Source organism: Dendrobates tinctorius, unplaced genomic scaffold, assembly GCF_039654945.1.
Source record: "Dendrobates tinctorius isolate UK_male_01 unplaced genomic scaffold, ASM3965494v1 ptg000065l, whole genome shotgun sequence".
NCBI lineage: Eukaryota > Metazoa > Chordata > Amphibia > Anura > Dendrobatidae > Dendrobates > Dendrobates tinctorius.
In genome coordinates, this window is record NW_027361733.1 from 14,047,612 (window position 1) to 14,062,218 (window position 14,607).

At 45.8% G+C, this 14,607-nt stretch overlaps 1 protein-coding gene across 19 annotated transcripts in view; it reads right to left on the reverse strand.

Annotated features, from left to right (window-relative positions):
• BCAS1 (brain enriched myelin associated protein 1) overlaps nucleotides 1-14,607 on the reverse strand; it is a 210,741-nt gene that overhangs the window by 97,880 nt on the left and 98,254 nt on the right. For 18 of the 19 annotated variants that reach the window (XM_073580628.1, XM_073580642.1, XM_073580634.1 and 15 more), the window contains exon 3: nucleotides 11,147-11,219. The exons of the other annotated variant lie outside the window; for it this stretch is intronic. In XM_073580628.1, the coding sequence (XP_073436729.1) occupies nucleotides 11,147-11,219 (73 nt within the window). The remainder of the gene's footprint in view (nucleotides 1-11,146; nucleotides 11,220-14,607) is intronic. 19 annotated transcript variants of the gene reach the window in all.

Genomic DNA, 14,607 nt, shown 5'->3' on the forward strand with positions numbered 1-14,607 from the left:
AAGGCATCACCAGGTACTCAAAATGTCCCTCCGGAGTATTAAACGCCGTCTTCCATTCATCCCCCTGCTTAATGCGGATAAGATTATACGCCCCCCTGAGGTCAAGCTTGGTAAACCAGCAAGCACCTCTGACTCTAGAGAATAGATCCGAAATCAGGGGTAACGGATACTGATATTTAATAGTAATTTTATTGAGGGCACGATAATCAATACAAGGCCTTAAAGAACCATCCTTCTTGGCCACAAAAAAAAAACCGGCACCTAAGGGTGAAGAGGATGGTCTAATATGACCCTTCTCCAACGCCTCCTTAATATAGGACCGCATAGCCTCGTGCTCGGATACAGATAAATTGAAGAGCCGACCCTTAGGAAATTTACACCCCGGGTTTAGTTCAATTGCACAGTCATAACTCCTATGAGGAGGCAAGGACGCAGACTCATTCTCACTAAATACATCATAGCAGTCCGCCAAATAGTCAGGAACCTCATGCGACTGAGGAGAGGTGGAAAAAAACGGAGCCTCACTAAAGGTACACCGGCAACCCCAACTCACCACAGACACATACTTCCAATCCAAAACTGGATTATGAATCTGCAACCAGGGAAACCCCAGAACAACGGCATCATGCAGACCATGCAACACCAAAAATCTGCAATTTTCTTGGTGGTCTGGGGCGACCCGCATGACCAACTGGGTCCAAAACTGAGGTTTATTTTTAGCCAGAGGGGTAGCATCAATCCCCCTCAAAGGGATAGGCGTCTGCAGAGGTGTCAATGGAAATCCACAACGTTTAGCAAAATCCAAGTCCATTAGGTTTAGTGCTGCTCCCGAATCCACAAAAGCCTTGGCGGAAAATGTGGACAGGGAACAGATCAGAGTAATCGCCAAAAGAAACTTAGGCTGAACCCCACCAACAGAAAACGTGTGTGCAAAGCGTTTCTCACGTTTAGGACAAACAGAAATAACATGTGAGGCATCTCCACAGAAAAAACACAGCTTATTACGCCTTCTGAATTCCTGACGTTGCACCTTAGACAAAACTCTATCACATTGCATAGGTTCAGACGTCTGTTCAACCGGTGGCAACACCTCTCGTGTAATCCTGTGTTCACGTAAACGCCGATCAACCTGAATGGCTAAAGACATAGAATCGTCCAGACCAGAGGGAACAGGAAATCCCACCATAGTATCTTTTACGGCTTCTGACAAACCCTTCCGAAAGAGAGCAGCCAAGGCACTATCATTCCAGGTAGTAAGGACCGCCCACTTTCGGAACTTTTGACAGTACAACTCTGCAGATTCTCGACCCTGGTTCAATGCTAACAGGGTCTTTTCAGCCTGATCAATAGCATTAGGTTCGTCGTACAGCAACCCCAAGGCTTGAAATAATGCGTTCACATTAGTCAGAATAGGGTCATCTGGATTCAAAGAAAACGCCCAATCCTGGGGATCGCCGCGCAGCAAAGAGATGACAATTTTAACCTGCTGCGCGGGGCTCCCTGACGAGTTAGGCTTCAAAGCAAAAAATAATTTACAATTATTCTTGAAACTCAAAAATTTAGATCGATCCCCAAAAAATACATCAGGTGTGGGGATCTTTGGTTCAACAGCATTTGAACGAGCAAGATAGGCAGAAATTCCTCGCACTTCAGCAGCGAGCTGCTCCACACGATCAGACACTTGCTTTATCTCCATTGAGAGAAAAAAAAATTCCCCCTACGGCCTCAGAGATATAGAGGAAAGAATATACACACACCTTTTTTTTTTTTTTTTTTTTAAACACAATTCTTTCCTGCTATTGAGTACCCCAGGATCTGCGGTTAGGCGGGTGATTCTGTTATGATTGAGTCACCGTAGGAGACAAAAACAGAAATGCTAGCTAGTCCTGAAAACCAGAGAAGTTGGCAACTATCAGATTGCAGACCCCTGAACCTATCAACACAACTAGCAGTAGCCGTGGGGGGTTCCTACGATGACCTAGACCCCTCGATCACAGCCGGAGAGATACATAGGCCTAAAGAAGGAAAGGGGAAATCTAACTGCCCCAGAGCAGACCCCAAAGCAATAGGCAGCCCCCCACATATAATGACGGTGAAGCAAGATGAAAACACTTACACAGACAGAAAGACAGGCTGAGCAAAGACGGGGCCAAAAACTACCTAAATAGGAACGGATAGGAAGGCTGCTGTCTGCAATCTGCCAAAACCCTAACAGAGACAAAAGCCAACAAGCTGATATAAAAATGGCCCTGAAGCAACTAAGCTTCAAAAACTAAATCAGCACTCAGGTAGTTTCAGAAGACAGAGCTCTAGGAACACTGCACACTCCAGCAGGGAGTGGCAGAATCCAAAAAGCAAGAAAAACAAAAACAAATCTTAGATGCAAAAAGGCAAAACAGAAAACTTAGCTTTAGGAGAGCAGGAATCAGACTGGTGTCCAAGAGTCCACAGAGAAATCACCCGCAGGGCAGAAAGGGCATAGGCTGCCTTAAATCCAGTCAGTGACTCCACTCAGCCAATCGTCTTCATTAGTCCCAGGTGCCTGATAATCAGGCTCACTACCTTCCTTCACTAGAATAGGGAGTTCACCAGGCCTCAGTGACGGAGGAGAAAATGAACTCACAACATAACGCCTAATTCCACTGAAGCCCTCGTTCTCCTGTAATAAAACAAAAATAAAAAAACAACAATATCCTTCACCTCTCCGTCGTTCTGCCCCATGCCGTAATCCATTTCTGGGGGATGAGTAGGTTTCAACCTCAACAATGCCAAGATGTGACTGTCCAGACTGAGAACCACTGGTGACAGAGCTTCTGCAAGCGCAGCATCAATGACGGCATCAAGGTTACTGGCAGTCACTGAGGCTCCGTTTCCAGCCGGGCTGAACTGCTGTGACCTCGGTGAGATCCCCACTAGCACCATGAGATATTTATTTAAATAGTTTATAAAAAACAGTGTGGGGACCCCTCTATTCTTGATAATCAACCTTGCTGAAGCTGACAGCTGAGGGTTGCAGCCCCCAGCTGTGAGTTTTGTCTGGCTGATTATAGAAAATACAGAGGAACCCACAATGCTTTTTTCATTCATTTATTTATTTATAGCACAGGCGGTGACTGATGAATAACCTCATCAGCCACCGCCTGCTCTCACTGTTATTAGTGGCAGCAGAGTAATACTCCCATCAGTCGCCGCCTGCTGTCTCTTTTATCACTTAAATGTAACTCTCATTATTCTGATGAGAGCCAAGGAACAGCGATTACTGTACTGCTTCTTCCTCGGTGCTGATGCGTGTCACACGGATGACATCCATGTGTGTTTTCCGTGTGCACATGTGCATGACGTTTTGCGGTCCGTAATGACATTAAAAAATGGACATATCAGCATGTTTTGCCCACGGACACATGGTCCATGGAAACACATTGACATGTGCACAGACCCATTCCTTTGAATGGGCCTAAGTGTGTACGTGTCTACAGTACGTGTAAAAACTGTTACCACACGTACCAGAGACAAGGACATGTGAAAGAGGCCTAAATCTGGTATTGCTGTAACCCGAAGAATAAAGTCACCTAATCACTTATACCGCATTAGGAATGGCGTAAAAAATAAATAAAACCAATTCTAAACATGCTGTTTATTTTTTCATTCTCCCTCAAAAAGATCGAAGTAAGGCTCAGAGCACATTTATCCAGCACTCTGCGTTGAGGTCTTACACTAGGGTTTCCATGTAAATCTCTGAACCACGTGATTCAGATGGAACCTCTGGTGGAAGATTCCCTATAATGAGGCACTGTGGACACCGTCTGACCTGTGATCCGGCAGTGTCTGTCTTTTTAGGATTGCATAACAGTGCCGTCGACCACAGTTTTGTGAATTTCTGAAAAGGACACTGCTTAGCAGAGGCCAGAGAGAGTCCAGAATAACTGCTGCCTCACTATAGTGAATGAATCTCTCAGGGGTTTCATCTGAATCAAGTTACTCAGAGATTTAAATGGAAACCCCAAAGTAAGTGCCAGGCGTAGAGCGCCATATAAATATGATCCCAAATATTATGTAAAATGTTCCCAATAAAAGCTTCAACTCAATCCAAAAAAAAAGCAAGGCCTCACTCAGGTCCGCTATCTGTTAATGGAAGTATAGGGGCTTCCACATTACTGGTAGCACAAAGGCTCTGGAATAGCAAAATGGCTCCTCACCCGACAAAAGAAATTCAGCAAATTCTCAGCTCCCAAATCCAAATGCCCCCCTCACTTCTGAGCCCCACAGTATACCTAAACCACATAGCGTCCATGTTTGGCATTTCTGAAGCGATGAGAGCCCGCCTAATTTACGGGTGCATGCCTCCAGAAGCACGGGCTGGGCATAACGTACTGGTGACAGCAACGTACTGGTCACTAGAGCGTACTCCCCACTATAACGGCAGTTTGCAATTTTCACTCGACAATATTCATTGCTGTTTGTTTCTAGAAAATACCCATGAAGTCAAAATTGTCACTACATGTCTAGATAAATTCCCGAAGGGGTATAGTTTCCCAAATGGGGTTACTTTGAGGGAGGATTCTGCTCTTCTAGCAATTAGGGGCTCTGTATATGGAGTCCGCAATCTGTTCTAGGAAAATCTGTGTTCCAGGAGGCAAATACACTGACATGTGCACAGACCCATTCACTTGAATAGGCAAATAGTGCTCTGTTCCTCCCGAGTCTCTACGTATGGCTAAGTATCACTGTACAGCCACATATGGGGTTTTGCCACTTTCAGTAGAAATTGTGGGACAAATTTTTGTGCCATTTTTACCCACTTCTTGTCTGAAAACTTAAAATCTGGTGCTAAAACAAAATTTTGGTGGTAAAAATGTAGTTATTTTTCTTCAATGGTATAAAATTCTATGACTCACCCATGGTGTCAATATGATCACTGCACCCCTAGATGAATTCACGGTGTAGTTCGTAAAATGGAGTCACTTATGGGGGGTTCTGCTGTTCTGACACCTCATGGGCTCTCCCAGTGGGTCATAGCAGCTGCAAACCATATCAGTAAAATCTGTTGCTCCTTGCCTTCTAAGCTTCGCATTGTGCCTGAAAAATATTTCCCGTTTACATGTAGGGTATTGGTTCACTCAGGAAAAAATGGACCTCAGTTTGTTGTAAAAAATTTCCTATTAGCCCTTACAAAAATTGAAAACTTGGAGCTAAAACAACATTTTAGTGGGAGAAATGTAATTTATTCTTTCTTCACCGCTCAGTGGTATAAAATTCTGTGAGGCACATGTGGTGTCAAGATGATCACTGCACTACTAAATTAGTTCATTGGGGAGTGTAGTTTGTAAAATGAATTCACATATAGGGGGTTTCTGTTGTTCTGGCATCACAGGGGCCCTGCCAATGTGACATGGCACCCTTAAACCATTTGCGCAAAACCTGAACTTCAATATGGAGTCGCTTCCCTTCTGAGCTTTGCACTGTGCCTCACAAGTAGTATTCCGATACATGTGGGGTATCAGCGAACTCAAGAGAAATTGCACAACAAATTTTATGGTGCAATTTCTCTTGTTACCCTTATGAAGATGCAAAATGTGAGGCTAAAATAAAAATTTTGTGAGGAAAATTTGATTTTATTATTTTCACGGCTCAACGTTATAATCTTCTGTGATGCACCTGGGGGCTCAAAGTGCTCACCACTCATCTAGATTAGTTCCTTGGGGGGTCTAGTTTTCAAAATGGCATCATTTATGGGGTGTTTCCACTGTTTAGGCACATCAGGGGCTCTGCAAACGTGTCATACTTTCCGATCTCAATTCCAGCCAATTTTGCGTTGAAAAAGTCAAATGGCGCTCCTTCCAAGATCTGCCATGCACCCAGTGGTTTACCTCCACATATAGGGTATCAGCATACTCAGGACAAATTGGACAACTTTTTGGGTCCAATTTCTCCTGTTACCCTTGGGAAAATAAAAAAAAAATTGGATTTGAAGTAAATTTTTTTGTGAAAAAAAGTTAAATGTTTATTCTTTTTGAACATTCCAAAAATTAACGTAAAGCACTTGAAGGGTTAATAAACTTCTTGAATGTGATTTTGAGCACCTTCAGAGGTGCAGAGGGCACTTACAAGTGGTTGTATTAGTCTGGATAGACCCCGTCGCCACACCCTAAAAAAATGTGAAAAGGACCCATTTTACAAAAAGGAACCAAAGCCAAATCTTTCATTGACACCCGCTGGAGTCACCATTTTTAAATGGTAAATCCAGCGGCTCTCAGCCTGGGCCAAGGACCTAAACAAATGATACAACCACTTGTAAGTACCCTCTGCCTTAAAGCTTTCCTGGCTTTGTTATAGGAATTTGGTATCTTAGTTCTAATGCCCAGATAGACTTTTTCACATATACTCCTCTGCAGCTTACACCTGAATTAGGCGTTAATCAGTCTCTTATGTTTAGCCAGAAAATGTGGTGATATATTAATCTGTATACTGTTGGCATTGAAATAATCTGGTTACTGTATCTTGAGGATTCTGGTCTATCCAGTTAGTATATACTGACATATTTATACAGTATATTATGCAATAGGTTGTGGTTTTGGCACTATGCACTTTATCTGACCAGTCTGCATTTCCCTGTATTCTGCTTATCAGCCTCTGTATTTTAATAATTTGTATTTTAAATTTATTCTAATAAAATGATATTTTAGGACTATAGTCTGTGAGCCTTCAGCTTTTTTCCTTTCAGTATTTTGTTATGTGTTATTCTGTATTGTCTTTATTAAATATACAAGTCCCCTCTAATACGTAAAGTGCTGTGGAATATGTTAGTGCTAAAAAAATAAAAAAATATAAAAAATTATTATAACTGATTGAATAAATAAATTAAAAAAATAAAAACTAATGAAAATGTCCTGGACATAAATGATGGTGGCTTTTACTTGAGATTTTGCTGCACGACCTCTTGCAGCAATCATTGCAAACAAATGCTTACTGTAACTTCTCAGTGACACTTCTGCCCCTGTCTACATATATTTTAGCTACACACCTCTGTATGCAAACTGCTTCTTGAGTCTCAGGTGTGACTTCTCCAGACAGCAGGTTTCAGCTCCTTCAGATGAGCAATAGCATTTAGATCAGGGCTCATGGTAGCCACTTCAGAATAGTCCAATGGTTTGCTTTTCACCCTTCTTGGATGTTTTTAACTGTGTGTTTTGGATCATTACCTTTTTGGAGGACCCGTGACCTGTGACTCAGACCAAGCTCTTGTGACACTCTGCAACACATGCTGCTTCAGAATGCCTTGCTGACTGTCTTTAGATTTCATTTCACCCTGCACAGATTAAAGACACCGTGTCCGAGATGCAACAACCTAGCCCCAAAACATAACCGAGCCTCCTCCATGTTTCACAGTAGGTACAATGTTCTTTTCTTTGTATGCTTTATTTTTGCATCTGTGAACATATCGCAGATGTAACTTGCCAAAAAGCTCTAGTTTTGTCTACTATGTTCAAAGAATAATCTCCCAGAAGCTTTGGGGTTTGTCAATACAAATTCTCTTCTCTTATTTGTCCCAGAGAATTATTGCAATTAGGCCAGGGTCACACTAGTGTATGGCATCCAATGCGAGAACATCGGATGCGATATGCTAATGACCCTCGGCTCCTGCTCTGCTGCAAGCAGGAGCAGAGGATCCTCTCGAACAGAGAGGATCGGAGCACAGCTGTGGAGAAGGCAGAGAAACTAATTTCTCCATCTCCTCCATTGCTGGTGTCAGAGTATATCACACAGCACTCGGATGATATTCGAGTGATGTTCGATGTGTCACTTGCACCCATAGACTTATATGGTGTGAGTGAGCCGAGCCTCGGCTGAGTCTAGGTGCCAATCGCAGCATACTGCGATTTAACACACACGCTGGATACGCCCTAGGAAAAAAACACTGATGTGAGCTGCCCCATAGATAAACGCAAATCGGACATAATTTCACACAGAACCCCCCAAATGGAACAAAATTGTTGACACCTTTCCAAAATTCACTCTCAAACTCACCTGTGGCAAGTAACACGTATGGGCAATATGAAAATCATACCTGAAATCAGGTAAAAAGACGAGAAGTCGACTCAATGTTTGCATTGTGTGTCTGTGTGCGCCACACCTAGCATGGAATACAGAAAGAGGAGAAAAGAACTGTCTAAGGACTTGAGAACCAAAATTGTTGAACAATAACAACAATCTCAAGGTCACAAGTCCAGCTCCAGAAATCTCAATGTCCACGGTGCGCAACATAATCAAGAAGTTTACAACACATGGCACGGTAGCTAATTTCCCTGGATGTGGACAGCAGAGAAAAATTAATGAAAGTTTGCATTGCAGGAAAGTTTGAATGGTAGATAAGCAGTCCCAATCAAGTTTCAAAGAAATTAACGCTGTTCTGCAGGCTCAGGCTGCATCAGTATCAGAGCGAACTATCCATCAACATTTAAATTGAATAAAATTCTATGGCAGGAGACACAGGAGAACGCCACTGCTGACACAGCAACTCAAAAAAGCTAAACTACAGTTTGCCAAAATGTATGTGAGTAAGCCAAAATCCTTCTGGAAAGTGTCTTGTGGACAGAAGAGACCAAGATAGAGCTTTTTGGTAAATTACATCATTCCACTGTTTACCGAAAATGGAATGAAGCCTACAAAGATATGGCGGAGGATCAAAGATGTTTGAGGGTTACTTTGCTACCTTTGGTACTAGGTGCATTGACTGTGTGCAAGGCATCATGAAAGCTGCAGATTACCCAAGCATTTTGGGTTGCAATGTAGTGCCCAGTGTGAGAAAGCTGGACTTGCATCCTAGGTCCTGGACTTTCCAGCAGAACAATGACCCCAAACATACTTGAAGAAGCACTCAGAAATAAATTGAAACAAAGCTCTAGAGAGTTCTGAAGTGACCTGCAATGAGTCCGGATCTAAATGCCATTGAACACGCTTAAAACTGCTGTTTTGAGAAGGCACCCTTCAAATATGAGAGACCTGGAGTAGTTTTCAAAAGCTTGTTGATGGTTATAGGAAGCACTTGATTGCAGTTATTTATTGTAAAGTATGTGCAACCAAATTTTAATTTGAGGGTGTCAACAATGTTGTCCAGCCCATTTTTGAGGTTGTCATAGAGAAACAATCAAAATCCATACAGGAGACCTTCACATTGAACATATGGGGAAGGGAGAAAAATGAATGAAAACATAGAAAGCTCACAAGATTCAAGCTCCTTTTGAAGCAGGAGACCTCCTGCTGTGGAAAGGTAATTACCAAAGAGGTCTATTGTGGGAACAAGACATAGAGACTAAAGGTACTGTCACACTTAGCGATGTACCAGCGATCCCGACCAGCGATATGACGCGGTCAGGATCGCTGGTACATCGCTAAGTGGTCGCTAGTGAGCTGCCACACAGGCAGATCTCACCAGCGACATCGCTGGGGACGGGGGTCGCTACTTACCTGTCACACTAGGCGATCCTGCGTCCTCCCGCCCAGCTCCACGCGTCGCTCGCCTTCACAGCAGGAAGCGCCGCAGGAAGCTGACGACGAGAAGCGGTCCTGAACGTTCTCGCGCGATCAGCGATAACCAGCGGGGGAGCCGGTCGTAGGTAAGTATCACACATAGCGATATCGCTAGCAATATCGCTATAACGTCACTAGTTATAGCGATATTGCTAGCGATATCTCTTAGTGTGACAGGCCCTTAAAGGCCCCTTTACATTTAGCGATGCACCAGCGATCCGACCATGATACGACCCGGTCAGGATCGCTGGTGCATCGCTAAATGGTCGCTAGTGAGCTGTCAAACAGGCAGACTCACCAGCGATGTAGCAACGCAGCAGCGGTCGTTACTTACCTTTCAGAAGCGGCGATCCTGACGTCCTCCCGCCCAAGTCCACACATCGCTCGTCGGCGCCAGCAGGAAGCGCCCGACGAGAAATGGAGCTGCGCGATCAGCGACAGACAGCGGGGGAGCCGGTCGAAGGTATGTATCACACATAGCGATATCGCTAGCAATATCGCTGCTGCGTCACTAAATCGGTGACACTTTAGCAATATTGCTAGTGATATCACTATGTGTAAAACCCCCTTAAGATGTGTATATTAAAGAAGCTGGGGCTTCTTTGTCCCAAGTAGGAGAATTGTGTTCCCCAGGCAGACTTGTGAATCCCTCCAAATTACTAAGGTTATGATAGATGAGGCTATCCAGCTCATGCTTGGCTCTCTATATCAAGGTAAAATCACAATAAAAAATATGATGACTATGTATACCACCTAGAATCCCCAGGGGTGGAGATATCAAGTAAATTGAGGACCTCATAAAATTCTAACAGACTCAGACTCATATCATTCCTCGGAAGACATTGTTCTCTGTGGGTTGTAACCATTTTTTCTCATTAGAAGTGCTTTCTTCACTAAGCTCTGAGCCATTTCTGTGACTAGGTTTAGTAGTTTTCTTTCATTATTCCTTTTTATTTTATGTAATTGTTTTGTTCCTATTTTGTATCATTTTGTATATTTTTATAAACACTGCCTATCTTTCTGTATTAAATATAAAATTTAATAGCTCTGTTCCTCTTGCTCTGTAAACCGCAGCCCTGAAACCATATGCTACCTGTAACAGGTGTCCAATCCACCTATATAAATGATTGGTGGTGGCAGCAAGTAGTTCTTTTTGTTGTTGTGGAGTTGGCATTGGCCGTACAGAAGTATATACATATATTCCATGCGTTGTAATGGGAGTTGTATATACCATACACGCACTGCTAGGTCCTCAATATCCAGCCTAGTAGTGGGACAGCCGCGGCCTCGTCCATCGTTCGTCAGTCAAGTGTATAATTGTCCTGGCGATTGGAGGCAGCAGAGATGTGTTCTCCTGACAAAGTGTTGGGGCCTTATTGAACCCCCTAGCTGTGTATACTAGACAGAGATTTTGTGTGAAATGTCCAATTTGCCTTTTTTTCTCTGTTTTTTTTGTGTTGTTCCAATACACACAAAGGAAATAAACATGTGTATAACAAAATAAGTGTAATTGCAATAATTTTCTGGGAGCAATATTTCATTTTCTGGAAAAATTTGCCAACACTTTCGGCCATGACTGTATGTTTTTTGGTGGGGCGTATTCTAAATGCATAAATACCTTGGTTCATTACAGAGTTTAGTGCTGGTGAATTCTGCAGGGTGACAGGTCCATTCTTCACCTCAACAGCAAACTGCAGAAACAAAATATATTTATTAGTGATCCCAAAATGTGACTGTGTTTATAATATTTAGACACTAAAGAGGGTCTCAGCTGCAATCTTCATCCTCCTGGCAGCTTAGCCTGGAACTGCTGAAGCAACTTATAAATATGTCCATCATGCAGATGTGGTATTGTCCCCTCTGAACTCTGCTGCACAGAGGATTATGAAAGGGTTAGGGTGGCTTCTTTAGTAACAGTTTGTCAGAAAATATTTATTAGGGTATTTCCTAACAAATAATTACAAGTGTAAGCAATTTCTTTTTTTTCATGGAGTTTGCCTTCATATGTGTCCTCCATATTGAGTATTGAAGCAATCACAGTTCTCAGCCAATCTAGATTGCTTAAGATAGACAGGGGACTCAATCACACAATCAAAGAGTACATAGCCCACAAACTGCCGCATTGTTAGGCGTCTGGTTCCTGCCTCTGCACAGGAGGAATCCCGAGCCTTGCCTTCTGCAGTCTCCCATTCAGTCCCGGCCGCAGAAGAGGCAGCTCAGCAAAGACGTTATTCCCGGCGTCTTGATCAGGCCAGTGCTGTCAGTTCAGTTGCTGCTGCCATCTCAGGGTCAGCTATAGTAGCCTGCATTGGTCAGCAGCAAGCAGCTCCTGGGACTAAGTCCTTCTTTCGGGCTACTTAGCATGCCCGTGGGACGACCTCACATTGGAGGTCAGAGGTCACATGCTCAGGTCCTCAAGCAGCTTGGATTGGACCATCAGGAAGGTCCCGGAAGGACGCTGCTATAAAAGGTTCGCATGGCTGCTCTGCCACGCGCTAAGGCTAGTTTCACATTTGCGTTTAAGGCATTGGCCTGCGCACGGCCGCCGCTAAGCCCCGCCCCCTGCCGTACCTCCGCCAGTAGCTCCGTCTACGGACGCATGACGCTGCATGCATCCTGCGTCCCCTATCTTTAGCACTGGGGACGCAGGCCGTGCGCAGGTATGCATTTGGCGGGGCATGCGTCCTTTTGACGCTGCACCGACCAGCGCCAAATGCAAAAGGACGCATGCACCGCCAAACGCATACTTGTGCATGGCCTGCGTCCCCAGTGCTAAAGATAGGGGACGCATGATGCATGCACCGTAATGCGCCCGTAGGCGGAGCTACTGGCGGAGGCACGGCAGGGGGAAGGGCTTAGCGGCGGCCATGCGCAGGCCGCCGCTGCTGCCTTAAACGCAAATGTGAAACTAGCCTTATATAGACTCTTTATGCTATTTGTGTGAGTGATGATGGATGCATGAAACTGGTGACTGACTCATTATAACACCCCACCCTTGGATACGCAAGTTTGTAGGGTTTAGGGTTTGGAGTCAGCGCCTATTAGTAGCTTCGTTTTGCGCCACTGTGCTACATCTCACAGCATCTCACTCAGCGCCACACGGTGCCGTCCTGCTCTTTGCACCTCGCTATCGCATGTACATCAGCATCCGTTAAAGTGGCACTGTGCGCCTGTTTTGCGCTTTTCAGTCCTAAGCCTAGGCTTGTTAGTGGCGTCCGCCAGAGCTGCGCTGTATGCACTTAGCGCGGTAAGCAACAATCACCTGCACCCTGTGACTGTTAACAGGGCACAGCATTCTATAAGCATCTGTCCAGGCATCGCTGTTGCGGTGATGAACGCTAATGGGGCTAGAGCAGGGGTCTCAAACTCGGCAGAGTAAATGGGCCGCACGTAGCTGGGGGGCCGCATTCCTCTGAAACTTAATACACCTCGTACACTTGCGGCTCTGCACACCTCGTACACACGCGGCTCCGCTCCGTACACCTTGTAAACACAGGGCTCTGCACACACAGGGCTCCGCTCCGTACACCTCATACACACAGGGCTCTGCAGACCTCGAAAACACAGGGCTCCGTTCCATACACCTCGTAAACAGCAGGGCTCCGCTCCGTACACCTCATAGACACAGGGCTCTGCACACATCGAACACACAGGGCTCCGCTCAATACACCTTGTACACACAGGGCTCCACTCCATACACCTTGTGCACACAGGGCTCCACACACCTCGAACACACAGGGCTCCGTACACCTCGAACACACACACGGCTCCGCTCCATACACCTCGTAAACAGCAGGGCTCTGCTCCGTACACCTTATAGACACAGGGCTCTGCACACATCGAACACACAGGGCTCCGCTCAATACACCTCGTACACACAGGGCTCCACTCCATACACCTTGTGCACACAGGGCTCCGCACCCCTCGAACACACAGGGCTCCGTACACCTCGAACACACACACGGCTCCGCTCCATACACCTCGTACACAAAGAGCTCCGCTCCGTACACCTCATACACACAGGGCTCCGCACACCTCGAACACACAGGGCTCCGCTCCATACACTTTGTCCACACAGGGATCCGCTCCATACACCTTGTACACACAAGGCTCCGCACACCTCGAACACAGGGCTCCGTACACCTCAAACACACACACGGCTCCGCTCCATACAGCTCGTACACACAGGGCTCCGCTCCGTACACCTCATACACACAGGGCTCCGCTCCGAACACCTCATGCACACAGGGCTCCGCTCCATATACCTTGTACACACAGGGCTCCGCTCCATACACCTCGTACACACAGGGCTCCACGCCGAACCTCATACACACAGGGCTCCGCTCCATACACCTCGTACACACAGGGCTCCACTCCATACACCTCATACACTCAGGGCTCCACTCCGTACACCTCGTACACACACGGCTCCGCTCCATTACACCTTGTACACACAGGGCTCCGCTCTGTACACCTCGTACACACAGGGCTCCTCACACCTCAAACACACAGGGCTCCGCTCCATAAACCTCGTACACATGCGGCTCCGCTCCATACACCTCATACACACAGGGCTCCGCACACCTCGAGCACACAGGGCTCCGTACACCTCCAACACACAGGGCTCCGCTCCATAAACCTCGTACACATGCGGTTCCGCTCCATACACCTCGTACACATGTGGCGCCCCTGAGGCTCAGTCGCCACAGAGCTACTGCACCTTCTCCTAAGGTGTAGTGCCCCACCATCCAGGTAAGGTGGGAACTCCTTTCCACACTCCAACACTCGCACCCCCACACAACAGGGTAGTTCGGCACCACCACATTGCAGCTCAGTGCTTAGAGAGTAGCAGAGCACCTCTGGTGGCTCCCTGCATGGAACACTGGATGTGCTGGGAGGTGGGTGGAGTTGAGATCCATATAAAAGATGGGGAAGGTTTAGAATTACAGATCAGTCTGGCGGGAGGTCAGGCGAGAGAAGGACAGTCAGTCAGGAGAGTCTGAGGACGGGTCCGAGAGGAAGGAGATCCCTGGAAGAGGGAGAGAGAGGAAGGAGTGCTGCAGCTGCCTCAGTGATCGG